We start from the raw sequence: 12,898 nt of genomic DNA on the forward strand, positions 1-12,898 counted from the left end.
GAGGGAGCAGCAGTTCCTTCTGGCAGTGATGGGGAATGACAAACCCCCTTCATTGCTGCCTCTTCTTATCCCCCCAGCCTTCCTGCTCCTGCCTAGACTGCCCTATCAGCGGCCATTGCTGGGGGAAAAGCACTACTTCGCCCAGCGACATGCCACGGACAGGCCAAACAATCCCTGATATCAAAAAATACCAGGAAAGCTTGGCGGGAGAACTTTTCCCACCAAGCTTAACCTTTGGGTTACATTATGGCCTGGTAAAGCCATGTATAACCCTCCTAAAGGTCCGGGTTATATCAATCTATTACCCCAGCATTTCCAGAGATTAAAGTGACCCTGTTACCATGAAAAACCATAGACATAAGTAATAGAAAGTTGAATAAAACAATACTTTGATATCTGAAATTTTATTCCAGAGAAATCTATATTTTTCTTAATATGTAAAAGAGCTCTTAAGATCTATGGGCCGGACATAGATCTCCCTGAGAATCTGCATCTCATTTACATATTAAGAAAAATGTCGATTTCTCTGGAAAAAAACATCGGATTTCAGATATCAAGGTATCATTGTATTCAGCTTCCTATGACCTATAGGCCCATATAGACGGCGTAGGAGGGATGATCCTACTGACAGATTCCCTTTAAGAAATCAATGATGTGATTGTGATGTATGTTTTTCTATATTTTAATTATCTTTTATCACTTTTTCTGCTTACAGGATGGAGACCCATCGCTTCCTCCTGAGAAAAGAAAGCAGGTACTATAAAATATCTCATCATCCTTGGTTTTAGGATGTTTTTCCTCTATTAAAAAAAAATCCTAGGGGAGAGTAATAACCCTGCATGGTACCATAAAGAACACACAGGGAACAGAGAGGCGGCTTCTTATCCTAATCGTGTATCATGGGGAACAGTAGATAATCGGTGGGATTTAGGACGACCGCCATGTTGGCTGTCACACAATAACTGCTTCATTACAATGCCTTTTTTTCTTTATTAGTAGATGTCACTGATTCTCTGTTTTGGCACGGGGGGGCTTATGATAAACTTTTGCAGGCAAACCTGGCACAGCTGTTGGGGGAAGCTCGGGAAAGAAGCAAAAAGCTGGAAGTGGAGATGAAAGAGCTGCAGCAGCGACTGGGAGAAGTCCAGGGGGACAACAAGGTGATGGCTTGTCATGTGTTGTCCGTGGGGTACGGCTTTGTGTGGTGGGTCTACGTGATATCTGAGGCTGCCGGTAAAGAGCTAAGCCTCTTTCTACAAAGCTGGGCTTTGTTTTATCCACTGAATGGCGCTTAGCACACAATGATGAGATTTCATCAGAGGAGTCATTGTCCGGTAAGACAACGTCGTATTTATAGGATATCGGTCGCCATAAGCTTGTCCATTTCATGTAGACCATCAGCTGGACCAGTAAGGAGTAACAGGCAGTGGACTGCACTTTTGGAAAACTTTCGATGTGTCACGGGAACATGTGAGAAGTTTTGAACTTTAGGGGTCCAAGCGCAGGCACCTCACCGAGCACCAAAACAGGGTGCGGAAGAGCTCAACTGAGACGGAAAACACACTCCGTATACCGTAGTTTGTAGTGCAGCTGTCAACTACTAGACAGCCATAGTGGGTAAAAAAAAATGTACTCCCCCCTACTCCAGTCCTGCCCATCCAACGATGTCAGCTCTGCTGTTCCTCGAGGGTGATGTGACATTGTTGTGTCAGGCAATCTCTGCAGCATCCCCGGAACAGCATCGGTACAGGAAACGAGTACGGTATTCGCTTTTCTTGGGGGACTTGGTGCCTTAGGAAGGGGTTGTCCAAGTAATGGAGAGCCCCTTTAAGTTTTAGAGGAGCGCAGTGCTCGGCTGTCAGTGCATACACAAGATCAGCGGCAACAGCCTTGATACTCCCATAGCTGCCAGGAGAAAACTGAGATCCTGCCAGTTCCCCCTTTGGGACCACTCTACACATAATGGAGCCCCCCTTGTAGCTACTGTCTCTGAGCTGTGCGCTCGGGAATACGCATTTATAATGACCTCATTAGTATGTATTAACTCTTTCCTCTCAAGATTGCTCTCACTTGGAGGACACACTTCTCGTAGCAGTGATTGAGCATTGGGGCTGACGACATCGTGATTATAACCCCGGACGTAACGCTGAATGAAAGTTTAATGTTTGTGTCTGGGAATACTATGGTGAAAATGTATGCCATTAATGTGTGATGGGCTTGGGTCCATCATTAGCACCCACTTCCCATGTCCAGGACTGACCGCTTCAACAAGCCGTCATTGGTGTGGAGGCGACATGACAGGAGGTCCGCGCACATGTGAACTTGTCTCACATATGTACATTGCCACAGTCGTTGTCAGATTATTTGCTCGTATTTCCTGCAGAGTTGCTCCATAGGTGGCGCTACACTTTAGGGAAGCCATTCTTCAGTTTCCAGCACAGCTCCGGTCCTCTTCGGGAACAAAGACTGTTCTGCGGTTTTGCCGGCTCACACAGCGGATAACGTGTGGAGTGGTCGTGGCTTTCCCGATGTAAGTCCATGAGGGTGAGAATGAGTCTCCATCATTGAGAAGGTGACTTGTTCTGCCCATATAATCCGTCAGCTGGCTAGTCTGGTTTCAGGTCTTGTGGTCCAGAAGAGGAGCGGAGCAGTGCTGGAAACTGGAGAAAACCGCGATCGGTTAGGTATTTGAATACACTTGATGTATTACTTAAATATTTAGAGAGGGTCAGAGAAATAAATGCTGGATGTGCTTTAAAGTAAATCTTTTACCTGTTTTTTTCCATCTAACATGAGAGGAGCACAATGTAGGACTAGAGGCCCTGATTCCAGCGATGTGTCACTTGCCGGGCTGTTTGCTGTAGTTTTGATCTCAGCATTTTTTTCATCAGCAGGAGATTATCACTAGAGGACTAGTAAACCTGCTTCCACATAGTTCACCAGCACCCACACCACTGACTGGCAGTTTTCTGCCTATGCACAGTGCATAGCTGCCAATCAGTGGTGTGGGCGGAGCTATACACAGCTCATCATTCAGAGCACTGCTAGATCTACAGCAGATACAACAGGAATTTTACCAAAATTACAGCACGCAGCACAGTAAGTGATACATGACTGGAATCGGGGTCTCAACATCTAAATTACAAGTATAATACTGTAGTATTGTTGCTGTACTCGTGTGTTTTTATGTCTCCAGCTGTTAAGAATGACCATTGCCAAGCAAAGACTCGGAGATGATGAGGTTGGAGTTCGCCATTTTGCCCCGCACGAGCGAGAGGACCTAGTGCTGCAGCTGGAGAAAGCTAGAGAGCAGGTATTCATTTATTTCGGACAGATATGTGTGGCTCTTTTCGCACCCCAGTGTATGTTTGCTATCTGCACGGTGAAAGCTTCTGGTGCATGCGTTCAATGAATCCATGACTCTCCTCCAGTCACCAGCCAGAGGCCTTATGAATGTTCTGTTGGTCTCCATCGGCCGGTATACATCAGGGTGAAGTTATTTTGCTATATGTAAAGTTCTGTAGATTTTGCAATTCCAAAACTCAGATGGGAAAAAAAGTGGGTTAAAAATCTTAGCATTTTGGGGTTCTCACCTTTTGAAATTGAAAGGTTGTACCCTTCTCTAGTGAATAAAGCTGAAAACCTTTCCCAGCATGGCCCTGGAGGACCGAGGACCACAGGAGGCCATTGTGTTATTTCCAGTGACCGCCTTGTAAAGCATTTACAAAAGGATTTTCCTGTAAAAGAAAAAAAAAAGTAACAGGATCGTGTTTGCATAGTAAGACTTCACTTTTTATCTTTATGCCCTGAAATTTCTAATACATCTTAATAGTGACTAGAGCGTTTTTCTTCTGATACAGAGCACCAAATCCCCTGCATAGATGTGGATGTAATCTGCACATCTTGCTGCGGAGTTCTCTTTAAATAGTGACTATTCCTAAAATCATAAAATCTTGAGCTTACGTCCATTTGATCGTTTTGTTCTATATACTGTAGTACTTCACTATTACACTATATGGAGAATGGTGTTCTACTATGAAGCTAAGCTACAGGTGAAGACAGCCACGATGCCCTTCCTCAGCCATGGGGCCCTTGATCATGATCAGCCAGGGGGTCCTTGATCAGCCAGGGGTCCGTGATCATCAATAGGGGCCTTGATCATCTATAGGGGCCTTGATCATCTATAGGGGCCTTGATCATCCATAGGGGCCTGGATCAGCCAGTTGGGCCTTGAGAATCCATAGGGGCTTGAGCATCCATAGGGGCCGTCAGCAGCCATCCGGATGCCTTGACAGCCTGTCATTATCCTATCAACAATTGACAGCAGTAAATAAATGGTTAAATGGCAGCGATCAAAGCACGCTCTGATTGCTGCTGTCACAATCTGATGCCGGCTGTGTAACACAGCTGACATGCCGGTTATGAGCCTGTTCCATACATGTGGACCCAACATAGGACCTACTATTACATTCAGTCTTAGGAAGGGTTACTAGGGATCTGCGATATGTTTGCCGCCATGTATATGGTTTATAATCCAGAGACCTATAACTCATGGAAACAATTAGCGTTTTGTGTGATCTCGATTTGTTTGAGCATCAGGTGTCTCTAGTTTCGCACATGGTCATATTGTCAAAGAGCCAAAGTAACCTGGAATATACCTCATTTACAAAGAATATGGTATAAAGGGTTAACAATCATCACCTGGTTAGTGATCAGGGTGGATAAAAATCAATGTTTTTTTAAAAAAATAAAAAAAAAATCGGATTTTTTTTATTTAAATCGGATTTTTTTCAATAAACTGCTTTTTGAGGAAAATATTTTACCATCCAAAGGTTCTTCCATCATGAGATAAAGCTGAGTTGTTTAACTCAGTAGAATAAAGGCTGTATATGTGTAACATTCACAATGCCATGCTCTTCCAGAGGTTTCTGTAGGATTAGTGGGCAGTTTCTCTCCTATATTATCACAGACGCTCGCTTTACTTACGCAGTTCTCAAAACTGAATTTGACTCTGCAGAGGTCCCAGCCTCTTCTTCACGGCAAAAATGTTACAACATGAACAGAGTTGAGAAAAAGACCTTAATCCTATTGTTCTACAAACCTATGAATACAGAATATACAGAATCAACCCCTTTAGTGCCAAGTCCAAGAAGTTAGACAATATGTTTCTGATTGTTTGGAGTGGAATAGATCTGCACAACACAAGAAGAATGTGAATCTAAGTGTGAGGAGGAGGAGGAAGGGCAAGCAGACAAGAAAATGAAAGTGAAACTTTGAGCACAATACTGCAGCATAGCCACAGACAGACAAGTCTGGATCTGTTTGTGTGTACGATACGATCTGAGGTTTATTACATTCTTTCCTTATAATGGCAGCAGGCCGTAAAAGAGACCCAGTTTGGGAATATTTTAATGAAGCTCCTTCGCCTATCGGTAAGGCAGGCATGCGTGCAAAATGCAAACGATGCAACAAAGAGATGCAAGGCCTGGTGGCGCGAATGAGGCAACATCATGAGAAGTGCGGTGATGAAGATGACCAAAGAAACACTTCTGAACAGGCAGGATCTTCAGGTTGGTAAACCTTTTTATTGAATCCTATTTCTAAAGACTGAACTGTCATGTGTGAGAAAAATTATATTTCTTATTATTACTGCATGTTACTGTCATTTGGTACAGTTATGAAGAAAAACAAATATTCCTTTTGGGGCAGGGGCAGTGATGTGTTGTGTACAATAAGCTGAAATTGTATAAACAAAATAACAGCAATTACTTTTTTTGTTTAGGGGAATTCATGGATTCTGGAAACTATCCACCTCCAAGATCACCATCATCCTGTTCTACAGTTTGAGTTATCCATCCTGGATAGTGCTTCATTAGCAGCAGCAGCATCATCATCAGACACCCACAGCCACATATCACCATCACCCAAAAGGAAGAAAAAACCTTTACCTCCTGGAACCACCATAGATAGGTTTGTGATAAGAACTAGCAGATTAGAAAAAGAGTTGATTGATGAAAAAATTGCCCAGTTTATTTATGCAACGAACGCTTCTTTCCGTCTGACTGAGAACCCACATTTCATTAATATGGTTCAGTCACTGAGACCAGGATACAGTCCACCCAGCAGAGCTGATGTTGCAGGGAAACTGCTGGATCAAGTGTATGACAGAGAAATGGAGCAATGTGCAACAGCTCTGGAGGGTAAAATTGTTAACCTAAGTATTGATGGGTGGAGTAATGTCCACAATGATCCTATTGTATGTGCTTGTATAACAACAGAAGAAGGTAAAGTCTTCCTTGCACAAACAACTGATACGTCAGGAAATGCACACACAGCAGAATACTTACAAGAAGTGGCAGTAAAAGCTATAACGACATGTGAACAAAAATTCAAATGTCTAGTACGCAGTTTGGTCACTGACAATGCTGCAAACGTATCCAAGATGAGAAGAGATTTAGAAGAGCAGGGAGGGAATACAAAGCTGCTAATAACATATGGTTGCAGTGCTCATTTGCTGCACCTCTTAGCCAAAGACTTAAGTGTTCCAGAAATAAAGGCTAATGTTGTTGAAATTGCTAAATACTTCCGTAATAATCATTTTGCTGCAGCAGCTCTGAAAAGGATGGGTGGAACCAAGCTAACGCTCCCACAAGATGTTAGATGGAACTCTGTGGTGGACTGTTTTGAGCAGTATATCAAAAACTGGCCTATTCTGATGACACTTTGTGAAGAAAATCGAGATAAAATAGATGGCACTGTCACGGCCAAAATCCTCAACATTGGGCTTAAGAGAAATGTTGAACATATGCTGAGCTTCCTGAAACCCATCTCTCAAGCTTTAAACAAAATACAGAAAAATAGCTGTTTTATTGCGGATGCTGTTGAAATTTGGAAGGAACTGAGTGAACACTTAAAAACAGAACTACACATGGACAGAATTAAATTACAAGCAGTAAACAAACGAATGGGATAAGCACTGACTCCAGCTCATTTTTTGGCAAATATTGTCAATATCCAATATCGGGGTCAAAACCTAAGTGCTGAGGAAGAGGAGTTAGCTATGACATGGGTATCCAGCAATCATCCATCTTTAATGCCAACTATAATAAACTTCAGAGCTAAGGGGGAACCATTCAAGAAATATATGTTTGCTGAAGATATTTTAAGGAAAGTCACATCAGTAAACTGGTGGAAGTCACTTAAGCGCTTGGATTTAGAGACTGTTCAAGTAATGATTTCACTTTTAACAGCAGTAGCTTCTTCTGCAGGCGTTGAAAGAATATTCTCTTCCTTTGGACTCATTCATTCTAAATTGAGAAATTGGTTGGGACCCAATAAAGCAGGAAAGCTTGTTTTTCTTTTCCAGATTATGAATAGGAACAAAGAAGAAGATGATGATGAAGATGACGACAAGTGAGCTACAGAGGACAGCAGGGACAGTAGTATTTAAGTTTTTCATGTGTCGGCTGGGCTGACAGACTAAGTTTCTGAAAATATATATATATTTTGTTTAGCCAAATTAGTTAACAAACATGGATGTTTGTTTAAGCAAATAACTTATGCTGTAATGTTGTTATTGTTTCAGTTGAATAAATCTATTTAAATTGTTATTAAGGTCAGGATTATTTTTCTCCTTCCTAAGTAACAGAACACTGGTGTCCAAATATGAATGAATAACCCATTAAACTGGGGAGAAAAATGTAATATAAAAAGTGTTTCTAAAAATCTTCATCTACTTGCATGTTAAAGTAGCAAGAAGTAGTTTAGGTAGAAACTTTGATTTAAATCACTGATTTAAATTAAGCCTTACTGACTAGTGATTTAAATCGTGATTTAAATCAGTTAGATTTAAATCAAATCCACCCTGGTTGTGAAAAAGGCGCTGTATCGTAACGAGAAGATGGGCAATAGGCAAAATGTGAAAGTGATACCGGAATTACTTTATCTTTCGCTAAAGAGGGCAGTGAGCAGTGCTGGGGGCTAGTGAGGGGTGTTGGGGGCTAGTGAGGGGTGCTGGGGGCTAGTGAGGGGTGCTGGGGGCTAGTGAGGGGTGCTGGGGGCTAGTGAGGGGTGCTGGGGGCTAGTGAGCGGTGCTGGGGGCTAGTGAGCGATGCTGGGGGCTAGTGAGCGATGCTGGGGGCTAGTGAGCGATGCTGGGGGCTAGTGAGGGGTGCTGGGGGTTAGTGAGCCGTGCTGGGGGCTAGTGAGTGGTGCGGTGCCGGGGGCTAGTGATCGGTGCCGGGGGCTAGTGATCGGTGCCGGGGGCTAGTGAGCGGTGCCGGGGGCTAGTGAGCGGTGCCGGGGGCTAGTGAGCGGTGCCGGGGGCTAGTGAGCGGTGCCGGGGGCTAGTGAGCGGTGCCGGGGGCTAGTGAGCGGTGCCGGGGGCTAGTGAGTGGTGCTGGGGGCTAGTGAGTGGTATGTGGAGTCACATTTTATAAAGGTCTAAATGTATATTTTCTTTGTAATTTTGACTTAAACATAAAGGGGATATGGCGCTCATAGGGTAGCGCTCATAGCAATCTGCCTTCAACAACCATAGAGGTCTCGAGGAGACCTCTGGTTGTGATGGCAACGCACCGCTGACCCCCGATCACATGACAGGGGTCAGTGGTGCGAGTACTTCCGGCAGCGATTGTTAAATGCCGCTGTCAGTTTGACAGCGGCATTTAACTAGTTAATGGGCGTGGGCGGATCGCGATTCCACTTGTGCCCATTGTGCGCACATGTCAGCTGTTGAAAACAGCTGACATGTCGCGGCTTTGAGGTGGGCTTGTTTTCTTACAGTGACTGTTTTAGCAGCAGTAGCTTACTGCTCGTCCGCCACGCCCCTTCCTGTGATAGGCTCCTCAGCCATGGTCATTGTACATACAGAGCCTGGGGTGGGCGGGGTTTGCTTCCTCAGCTCTGCTGTATTGCTAAATCTAACTTTGATTTTGTCAGAATGACTGCACCCATTTATCTAAGTGATACACTGTTGGATTCAGCTTGTCTTTTCCTACATCATGCAGCTCTCACATGAGGTATCAAAAACCTGCTGACAGATTCCCTTTAAGTGAGATATTTCTTGTTTCATTTATAGGCATTTCTCATTTCCCCAGATTCTAAAGGGCAAACACAGGAGAAATGATGACTCGGATCGTAATGTAATCTCACAGTAAATTCCACGTCCTTTTCGTGAAAGGCTCAATCCAATTCAAAACCTTGACAGCTAAGACTGCCTTGTAGTAATTGGGGCTTACGAGGACCATACATACGAAATAACAGTGATTGACGGGTTATCAACCCGTTTTGCGCCAGGATCTTTATTGGTAGCGTTACTTGACAATAATCTGATGATATGTTTTCTTCCAGATGGAAAGCCTGGAGCACGACCTCAGAGCGGCGCTGGATGAACTCGAGGACGTGAAGCAGGAGCGATCATTCTTCCAAGATAAGTCTGAAAGGTTGAACCAAGAGCTTAACCATGTGCTTGGCGGCCATGAGAAGAGGATCATAGACATCGATGCCCTCTGTATGGAGAACAGGTGGGTCTTCAATAGTGATCGTGGGCTGTAAAAAGTAAATGACCGAGCGACAGACAGACGTATTTATCACAGTGTTAAGGTGGCGGCAAAAAGCTAAAATTTCCAGGCTACAATCATGTGCCTGAACATATGCTCAATTAAGTCCGGCATATGTTTAGTGGGTGTTCGTGTTGTCGCAGGCAATGGGCTGTTAAGCCACACATTACTTTTCTGCTTTCTTTGATTACTTCCTATTTTGGAATCACATCATTATCTAGTTCTATATTATTTACTGCAATAATGTAGAGCTGAGATGTGGAATCATTTTTGCTGTAGAGAAATATTTTGGATATGAGATGCCCGTGCTCCTTCAATAGCGATCAATTGCACTCTCTGATCGCGTTATGCTGACCCTCTGATCGCGTTATACTCACACTCTGATCACGTTACGCTCACCCTCTGATCACGTTATGCTCACCCTCTGCTCGCATTATGCTCACCCTCTGATTGCGTTATACTCACCCTCTGATCGCGTTATGCTCACCCTCTAATCACGTTATGCTCACCCTCTGCTCGCGTTATGCTCACCCTCTGCTCGCGTTATACTCACACTCTGATCGCGTTATGCTCACACTCTGATCGCGTTATGTTCACCCTCTGCTTGAGTTATGCTCACCCTCTGCTCGCGTTATGCTGACACTCTGCTCGCGTTATGCTCACCCTGTGCTCGCGTTATGCTCACCCTCTGATCGCGTTATGCTCACCCTCTGATCGCGTTATGCTCACCCTCTGATCGCGTTATGCTCACCCTCTGATCGCGTTATGCTCACCCTCTGATCGCGTTATGCTCACCCTCTGATCACGTTATACTCACCCTTTGATCGCGTTATGCTTACACTCTTCCCACACTCAATGAGAATAAGGCTGTCGGGGACTGTCTCTAAGAAACTACCTGGCTTCTCACACTTTTCTTTTGGAGGCTTACCAGCTTGAACTAGGAGATGCCTTGACATTACCATGTTAGATTGGGCAAAAGCAAGAAACCTCACACAGCCCCTTTAAAGTATTTTCCAGTTGCAGCTTTTCTACGTTCCTTCCACTATTAGAATGCAACAGAAGGATCTAAATGATGAGTGGAAACTTGTGTTTTATCTCCTCCTTTCGAATCATTATAACTTTATGTCCTTTCAGAATGCACTAGAACAGTTGGGCGATGGAAACACTGGGTGATAGGGAGCTGATGTAATGGTATTAAATGAACCTTCAGGGACTCCGAGTAATACAGTCCCTAAGCGACATCTGCTGAAGAACATTAATGAAAAAGTAGCTTCAGATACAAATATTGGACTGTAGAAAGCAGACGTAGAACTTCACACCATGTTCCCATGCATCTGTATATGTTACATCAGGACAACAAAGCATTCCCTTAATAAAAGGGAAGGTTTCATCAGGATGGTTAATGCTTATCAGGCTTGTTCGTAGGTGTGTAGTATGATATATTTCTATAATGATTTCAACACTCCAATTAATTAATACGAATGATAGAGATATTGATTGGTCATATTATATAATATACAGTATGTGTGTATATCTATCTATCTATCTATCTATATGTACTTTCAAGGAGTATAGCAGATAGCTAATTGAAAATTTGTCCAGCAACATGTCAATTGTTCCAAATGGTCAGTCTAAAAGGAATGTAAATGACCTAGTAATTTACATTTAGTGTACACTTTAAACTTATCTTCAAAGATGAGAACCAATGGAATGGACTTGTTCCCATGAGATGGTATCATGTAAATGTTAATTAGACAGATACGTGTTAGGGTATGTGCACACGTCCGGATTTCTTGCAGAAATTTCCTGAAGAAAACCGGACATTTTCTGCAAGAAATCCGCATTTTTTTTTTGCGTTTTTTTTCCATTTTTTTCGCGTTTTTTTAGCATTCTGCAAGCGTAATTAGCTTGCAGAATGCTAAAGTTTTCCAAGCGATCTGTAGCATCGCTTGGAAAACTGACTGACAGGTTGGTCACACTTGTCAAACATAGCGTTTGACAAGTGTGACCATCTTTTTACTATAGATGCAGCCTATGCAGCATCAATAGTAAAAGATAGAATGTTAAAAATAATAAAAAAAATAAAAAAAATGGTTATACTCACCTGCAGGCGTCCGTTCCTATAGATGCCGTTGTGGTTCAGGACCTTCCATGGCGTCGCGGTCACGTGAGCGGTCACATGACCGGTCTCGACCAATCACAAGACAGTGACGTCATCACAGGTCCTTCACAGCACACCAGCTTTAGAAACCGAAGCGGCAGCATGCAGCGGAGAGGCGGGAAGACATCAAAGGTGAGTATAGGACTATTTTTTATTTTAATTCTTTTTTTTTTTTACCAATTATATGGTGCCCAGTCTGTGGAGGAGAGCCTCCTCTCCTCCACCCTGGGTACCAACCGCACATAATCCGCTTACTTCCCGCATGGTGTGCACAGCCCCGTGCGGGAAGTAAGCAGATCAATGCACTCCTAGGTGTGCGGAATCCCCTGCAATTCCGCGTTTTAATGAACATGTTGCTTTTTTTTCCGCGATGCGATTTTTTCGCGGAAAAAAAGGCTACATTTGCACAAAAAATGCGGAATACACTGAAAATAATGGAAGGCATATGTTAGCGTTTTTATCACGTTTTTATAGCGAAAAAACGTGAAAAATACTGAACGTGTGCACATGGCCTTAAGCCCCGAGGGATGCCAGGTGGTGTTCTTATCTACTTGGCCTGAAGGCTTCAGTACACATACCATGATATAGATAAGAAGCCTTCAGATAAGATTCAATGGTCAGTTTTAACATATAAATGGAAGTATTGCCTGAGACTGGGGAGATTCAGAGACACGGATTGGATGAGAGAGGACACATGTGGCTTGGCTGCTCTTGCTTCCTGGACGATCAGTTATGAACTCCTACCATGCAAATGTAATGTATGACTTATGACTTTATTGATTATGTGCTATTTTGAGTGACTGTTTATATTTATTATCTTTTATTAAGTAAATTCATTTAACCCCTTCACCCCGAAGCCTGTTTTCACCTAAGTAACAGGGCCAATTTTTACAATTCTGACCACTGTCACTTTATGAGGTTATAACTCTGAAACGCTTTAACGGATCCTGGTGATTCTGACATTGTTTTCTCGTGACATATTGTACTTCATGATAGTGGTAAAACTTCTTTTATATGACTTGCATTTATTTGTGAAAAAAAACTAAAATTTGTCAAATTCTGAAAATTTAGCAATTTTCAAACTTTTAGTTTTTATGCCCTTAAATTAGAGAGTTATATCACATAATGTAGTTAATAAACAACATTTCCCACATGTCTGCTTTACATCAGCACAATT

The 12,898-nt window shown here is 43.0% G+C and overlaps 1 protein-coding gene across 5 annotated transcripts in view; it reads left to right on the forward strand.

The window, feature by feature from the left end:
- CCDC149 (coiled-coil domain containing 149) overlaps window positions 1–12,898 on the forward strand; it is a 114,140-nt gene that overhangs the window by 58,525 nt on the left and 42,717 nt on the right. For all 5 annotated transcript variants that reach the window (XM_077279958.1, XM_077279956.1, XM_077279959.1 and 2 more), the window contains exons 3-6: window positions 716–754; window positions 1,053–1,160; window positions 3,197–3,313; window positions 9,352–9,524. In XM_077279958.1, coding sequence (XP_077136073.1) covers window positions 716–754; window positions 1,053–1,160; window positions 3,197–3,313; window positions 9,352–9,524 — 437 coding nt within the window. The remainder of the gene's footprint in view (window positions 1–715; window positions 755–1,052; window positions 1,161–3,196; window positions 3,314–9,351; window positions 9,525–12,898) is intronic.

This window comes from Ranitomeya variabilis, chromosome 1, assembly GCF_051348905.1.
Source record: "Ranitomeya variabilis isolate aRanVar5 chromosome 1, aRanVar5.hap1, whole genome shotgun sequence".
NCBI classification, from domain to species: Eukaryota; Metazoa; Chordata; class Amphibia; order Anura; family Dendrobatidae; genus Ranitomeya; species Ranitomeya variabilis.